Raw genomic sequence first — 7097 nt, 5'->3', positions numbered from 1 at the left:
ATGTTGTATAGTTTATTCAGCTGAGTTTTAATTATGTTATTATATTTAAATACGTAAAAAAATATAATATGTTATATATATTGCAATCATCAGCCCTCGGCTTCGCATGCGCGTAAACGGAATTGAAATTAACGCCATCTAGTTAGCTAAGGTAAACAATCTATAAATAAACAGTCTTCAAAAAAACGTGTTTATCTCACAAGGACGCATTACCGAGGTTTAAGGTAGATGGTTTAAGGTAATTTTTATATGTTAAAACCTGAATAATATATTCCAAATATATTTTTGGGTAACAGACATACATCTTTATTATTTTTTACAATACATTGATCGTGTTCGGATGGCGTGAAATCATTGTGTTACGGCAACCGGCACTACACTGCTTGTTTGCACCGAAGATAGCTGCTGATATCACAAATACCCATAACACCATTACAACAAGCGAAAGCGTCAAGTGAATATAAAGGTATGAATTTTATTGTGAAATATTAGTTTCTTAGTTAGCTTATGAAATAATTTCGATTATATATTTAAGACCTTCCCAAAATGTATTTTTTAAGATTAATTTAAACACTGTTTATAATTATGAGTGAATTGTATACCTATGATTAATATCAATATTTTATAAGCCAAAGTTGTATGTATTAATATTGTTGTTTATGTAAAAAATATATTTATATATTTTTTTTAAGCTTCTCTCCTTAGAAAAACAAAGCGGCCACCTTACTGTATTATTAAGTGACTTCTAAAACACAAGGAGGTTCTCAGTTAGACTTGTTTTTTTTTAAATTTATTTATGGCTTCAGAATTCAGTCATTTATTACCCAAATGTATTTTTTTTTATTTGAAAAAGTTATTTTAAAGGATTAGTCATCAAAATTGCCAGTTAAGATAGATAAATACATGTACAAATATACGAAACAATGTATATTTTTTTAGGCACTGAGTCCAAAATTGGTAACCAGCATATACACAGGTACCGTTAAATATTTTTTTTTGGTTTTTAGTGGTTTTTGTAGGCGGTATAAATCTGTTAAAAAGTTTTTGTGATGGTTAAAATCTATATTTGAGGACATCATAGTTGATGACATTATTTTAAGAGTTTTCTAGTGTATCTCAGAAGTTAATGGTCCAACAACTATATGGGATCACGAGGCAAGCATCAGCTTTCAAATAATAGAAGATTAATCGAAATAGGTTCACCCAGTCAACATTTCTGAGATCACAAACATAAACAAAATAAAAAGTTAAAAATAATTTAAATCCGATGTATTAAAATAAAATGAATCCCTATTTCCCTTGGTCACGCCATCACATATAAACGGCTGGACCGATTTCACTATTTTTTTGTTGTTGTGTTTGTTATTGTCAGGAGAAGGTTCTTATTAAAGAAAAAAATAAGGAAGTTGAGCGGAACGTTAGAAAATTTAAGAAAAGTTAATTTCAGGGATTGATAGAAAAAATGCGCGCTGCAAATCCATAGTTAAGACGGGACAACGTTTGTCGGGTCAACTAGTTTTTTTTTATAAATAAAAGCGTTTTACATTTGTTACTTCCATCAATGTAACACTATTTTATTCATAAAAAACGTGTCTTATATAAAAACGCAAATATTTAATACATTGGGTTTAAATTATTTTTAATTATTTTTTTTTTTAACCAGTAATAAAAGCTTGTTTTTAAAAAGTTTTTTTTAAATTAAACTATTTTTCAGATTTTATCGCAGCTATTTTATTTTATTTTTCTCCCGACGCGACGATTCGAAGACTTCGCAGCCTTCATGGTCAGCCTAATCCCCCGCAGTAGTAGAGGAGGCCCGTGCCCAGCAGTGGAACAGTATATAATACAGGGCTGATATTATTATATTATTATTATTATACCGTGCGTTGTATATAGGGTTAGAGACAGCCCGGCGGTCGCCCGAAAGTCAACAACAAATCCGTGCGGCTCAACGTCATGTCTTAAGGCATGGTGACCCCATCCTTTCGCCATGGTAACCGCGCAATCACCCCCCACAAAGGCTGAGCGGTAGTTATAAAGCACTTTCTCCGCGAAATTAAAAAAGAACTGCTGAACAAGATTTACACATAACACTAAACGCTACATTAAATGGCTATTTGAATTTGGAACAAGATGAATTTAATAAGCTTGTTATCAGAGGAAGTGTGTGTTTACCGCCAGGAAAATAAAAAAATATTTTATTTCACTACATTATGGGCCTGTTTGACATTTGGGTGCTACTAGTCAGATAAATGTATAAGCCGACCAAACACAAAAGCCTCGCTCTCAAGAGCGTATTCAGGAGAGGGGAATATGTCGTGTGTGTATATTTCTCACTGAATGTATGATGTTGATAATGCAACGAATTCTCTTCGGGTACTAGTAGTGGTTTTAGGGCGCATAAAATTAAAATTAATTTTAATCATATTTTATTTTGTTTAAAACTTATACTTTTATATTTTACATCTATGACTCAAGTATCTTACTGTAAACTATTATTTACAATTAGATAAGTATGTGGCCTCATTTAGTAACGCGATGTCAAAATGATCCTGTATTTAATTTAATCCACGGTGACGCGCCCGACTACTTACTTAATCGCTAACAGAGTGCGTGAGTAGTGTAAGTGCACACGCACACTACGATGGATAGCATTGGGGAAAGTGCTGCGATAAATCCTCTTACCCCGCGACACCGCGCCACATCCCCGCTCAACAGGTAGTAGAGCGCGTCTTCATGGATGAAATAACCTTTACATACTTTTGTATGTAAGTACTTTGTCTTCCTCCTCCTGAATTAAAATTTCCAGATTTGCCCCCCTTGAGTGAAAAGTTGAATTTGCCCGTGTACACTATACTCTATGCTTCTAAACACATGGTAATAATATTAGTACTATCTACATAAGCTATTTAATACGATAACTGTCAAATAAAATTGACTCAAAACTTATCAAACAGGCTTTGAATAGTTGAGAGTAGAATGTCGCTGAATGAGATCCTGTCGCTGGCAGGCACCGAAGCCGCGGTGCCTTTTGTACAACTAACGCAAACGTTCCTGGGGTTGATGACTGCCCTGTTCTATCAAGATTCAGTGTACCCACCTGATGTAAAAATATTTGGTAAATATATTTTTTTTAGCATAGAATGATGAATAGCGATGATTAATGTGCTTGCTTGATCGCAACTGACACAACAGCCCATAAACAGTAGCATTACCCAAGATACCTTGTTACAGTCGTTAATGCTCACATTATATATGAGAATGACATATTGTAGCGATACTTATCGATAAGATTTGTCATTCTTATACATATTTTTTTTTATATACCAGCACGTAAAAATGTTGAGAGAGTAAAGAAGTTGAGACAATTATGCCGGCCTGTTGGAACCGGACATAGACCGGCTGATCCCGGAACGCAAAACACTCACTTGGGCCACTATGTCCGCTTTTAACACTTCATGTAAGATGGCGGCTATCCGGATGTATAGAAATATATTCTACAACCACCTTACGTTTAAAATAGATGGTACTGGTATCTTACATGATGTGCTACAGATCACTGCACCAATTTAAGGACTGGTATTATTAACAGGAAATGCTGTTCACGCGGGCGATGCTACGCGCAACTAGTGCTGTTTGCTCATGCTCTGTCATTTTAATATTATAGATGGTCAAAAATTTGACTTCATCATCGTGGGCGGCGGCACGGCGGGGTGTGTGCTTGCTAACAGGCTCACTGAAGTTACTGACTGGAACGTGTTACTCATAGAAGCTGGAGATAACCCACCGATCATATCAGACGTTAGTAGGCTTGTTTTACTTACACGCCATGGAAAAAATATCTTAAAGGCTTTATCTGAAACAAAAAAAAATATGATAAATATAGAAAAATCATGTCTCATGAATGGGCCTATTTACTTATAATTTTAGGTTCTACTCGTTTCATCTTCCCTTTCACCAACATCTGCACCTCCAGCTCTAAATACCAGAACTAAATTATATTTCTAAATACTTTACAGAAACCGGCGTTTTACCCTCTAATTGACTCTTCAAAGGTTGACTGGAATCGCTTTTCCGTCAACGATGGGTACTCTGCTCAAGCTCACAAAACTAAGAACATTCATATGACCAGTGGCAAAATGCTTGGAGGGTCCAGTGCCGCTAACTATATGTTTTATGTAAGAGGGAACAAGGCCGACTTCAACACCTGGGTAGCTGAAGGTAACGAGGGGTGGGACTGGGATACGGTCACATACTACTACAAAAAAAGCGAAAATTACAAAGATCCCGTGATCCTAAATAGCAAATCTCGTAGTTTGCACAACACAAATGGATACCTTGGTGTCACCCGACCGGACTGGCCTGAAGAAACCAAAGATTACTTCGAAGCTTTCAGAGAGAATGGTCGCAACATTATATTGGATACCAACGGATTTCGACAGAACGGCTACTCCCAGCCTCCGATGACGATTGACAACGGTCTTCGACAAAGTACAGCAGTCGCATTCATAAGGCCCATTAAGAATAGGCCTAATTTATTCATCTTAAGAAATACAAGAGCTAGGAGAGTTATTTTAAATAAAATAAACAGAGCTACCGGCGTAGAGGTCAAGTTAGCTGATGGCACAATTACGAAAATCATTGCGTGTAAAGAAGTAATTTTATCAGCGGGTTCCTTCATTAGCCCTCAATTACTAATGCTATCTGGTATAGGCCCAAGAAAACATCTAAACAAGATGAACATAAAAGTTAAATTGGACTCACCACATGTTGGTAAACATTCGCAAGATCATCCATTATTTTTCGTATCACTCACGGGTAGAACAAATCCTCTATCAGCCGTACAAAATCTTGGTATCATAGCCCGACCTGACAGGTTTCCTAGTCCTACACTATTAGGACACGTGGCTCTCGATAACCAACAATTATATCCTGACTATCAAGTATTCGCCTTTGTATCACCAGCTTCTTCTGCAGCATCTACTATCATCTGCTCTCATGTCTTAAAACTAGAAGACAACATATGTCAAGCGCTCACAAAAGCCGGTTTATTAAAGGAAACTCTATTTTCTTTTCTTAGTTTGTTACACCCACATTCCAGAGGTGAAATTAAACTTAAAAGCAATGATCCTGATGACCAGCCCTTGATATACACAGGTTATTTTACTGATGAACGTGATTTAGAAAAGTTCACGTGGGCCTTGGAAGACTACTTGACCATACTCAACAGCACAGTATTTAGGAACATGAATTCAGAAGTAATTAACATGGACGTACGTCAGTGCAACCATTTGAAGTTTAAATGTCATGATTATTGGAAATGTTTTATATTGAACACGATTAGTACCCAGTTCCATACGTCTGGCACATGCAGGATGGGTCGACCAGGTTATGGGGTGGTAAATGAGAGACTACAGGTATACGGTACCATAGGCCTCAGAGTAGTCGATGCCAGTATAATGCCAAATATAACTAGCGGCAATACGAATGCGCCGACGATGATGATCGCCGAAAAAGCTGCTGATATGATTAAACAAGATTACAATTTGTTTTGATTGTAGTGAATTTATGGTTTCGCGGAAATAGACGACATTTAGAAGACCTACTTGGCGTATTGGATTGTATTTCAATATATTTATACCGCTCTATATCTCTTATCGAGAAATAAAGAAGCATCTTTAGTACAACGAATAAATTATTTATGATTAGCTATGCTAAAAATACACACATACGCCTGTAATTCCTGATGGGGTTGTCAAAGGCAGAACTATCGGTCATAAATACCAGATTCTGAGGAAATACCATAGACTACCCAATGTAGACAAACCCAATATCAATTTGCCCGAACTGGGGATCGAACTCGTGACGTCACCACTGCAGTCGTATCGTAATACAATTACGCCACCGTCGCAGTCTAAAGTGAATAAATTACTGGCTATTCTAGTGTGAAATGACTAACAGAGTTATGTAGTAACATATTAAAAGCATGACATGCTATAAACTGTTAAGAGCAGTTTAAAAACTATAATCTTTATAGCAAATGCTAAGAGTGCAAAAAACTAACGAAATCAATCAGGCGTTTGTATATTTTTTTAGTTTTGTACGGACACGTTAAGTGGCCCCACTGCACCTGATGGTCAGTGGAGTGGGGTCCAATAGAATGTCGACTGACGAGAGACGATTACCCCTCGGCAGCCAACACAATTATACCGGCTTGTTGTAACCGGATATACCTACACAGGCTGATCCGGAAACATAACACACTTACGTGGGCTACTATGGCGGGCTTAAAATATATCCTACCACCAGCAAAATCTAAAGATACCGTAACAAGTATACGTCAAAATGATTTCCTACCGCAGAGCGAAGAGTGCGGCGGCAGTGCGCTTCGACACTGATATAGTGCCGCGAAATGTCTAGTAATGAACGTAGTTTTAGTATGGGTATTTTGTCAGTAAATATGGACTAGTGATTAGACGAAAGAATTTCATCTCACTCTGTACTTCTTGAACTAATCAGACAAATATAAGGGGTGAGAGAGCTTATGGTACCGCGTATGCAGAACTCGCAGGTCATGTATCAATACTGCATCAATCTATCTATACTTATAATAAATCTGTAGAGAGGTCAATTCTGTACATGAAATATATTTCCAAAATAACTATCAGGGGGTGATTAGGGATCGATACTGATGCCAAAAATGCAATTAGTAAAATTTTTGTCTGTCTGTCTGTCTGTAAGTATAACCGTTATAGAAACAAAAACTATTTGACGGATTTAACGAAACTTGGTACAATTATTTTTCATACTACTGAGCTGGTTATAGTATACTTTTCATCACGCTACAATTAATAGGAGCAGACCAGTGAAGGGAAATGTTGGGAAAACGGGAGAAGTTACTCCATTTTTTAAGCTTCCGTCGCGTGTGCAACCTTAATGGTTAAAGCTACACAGAAATCATGTATGACGGAAATGTTCTCCTTAAAATTATATAAAAAATATCCCACCACAGCATATATCTATCTTTTATGGTTGACTCACAATAACACGTGTAACTCCCGATAGCTTAGCAGTTCGAAGCTTATAACACTCTCAGA

General features: G+C 36.7%; 1 protein-coding gene across 1 annotated transcript; it reads left to right on the top strand.

The window, feature by feature from the left end:
* Nucleotides 1–2849: 2849 nt before the first annotated feature.
* LOC115450143 (glucose dehydrogenase [FAD, quinone]) lies at nucleotides 2850–5732 on the top strand. The gene is made up of 3 exons (XM_030178126.2): nucleotides 2850–3118; nucleotides 3668–3801; nucleotides 4020–5732. The coding sequence occupies exons 1-3, from the start codon at nucleotides 2980–2982 to the stop codon at nucleotides 5553–5555; spliced, it is 1809 nt and encodes a 602-aa protein (XP_030033986.1). The 5' UTR covers nucleotides 2850–2979; the 3' UTR covers nucleotides 5556–5732.
* Nucleotides 5733–7097: the final 1365 nt, after the last annotated feature.

The sequence above is a fragment of the Manduca sexta genome, chromosome 24, assembly GCF_014839805.1.
Source record: "Manduca sexta isolate Smith_Timp_Sample1 chromosome 24, JHU_Msex_v1.0, whole genome shotgun sequence".
Lineage (NCBI taxonomy): Eukaryota > Metazoa > Arthropoda > Insecta > Lepidoptera > Sphingidae > Manduca > Manduca sexta.
This window is presented reverse-complemented; position numbering and strand designations above follow the sequence as displayed.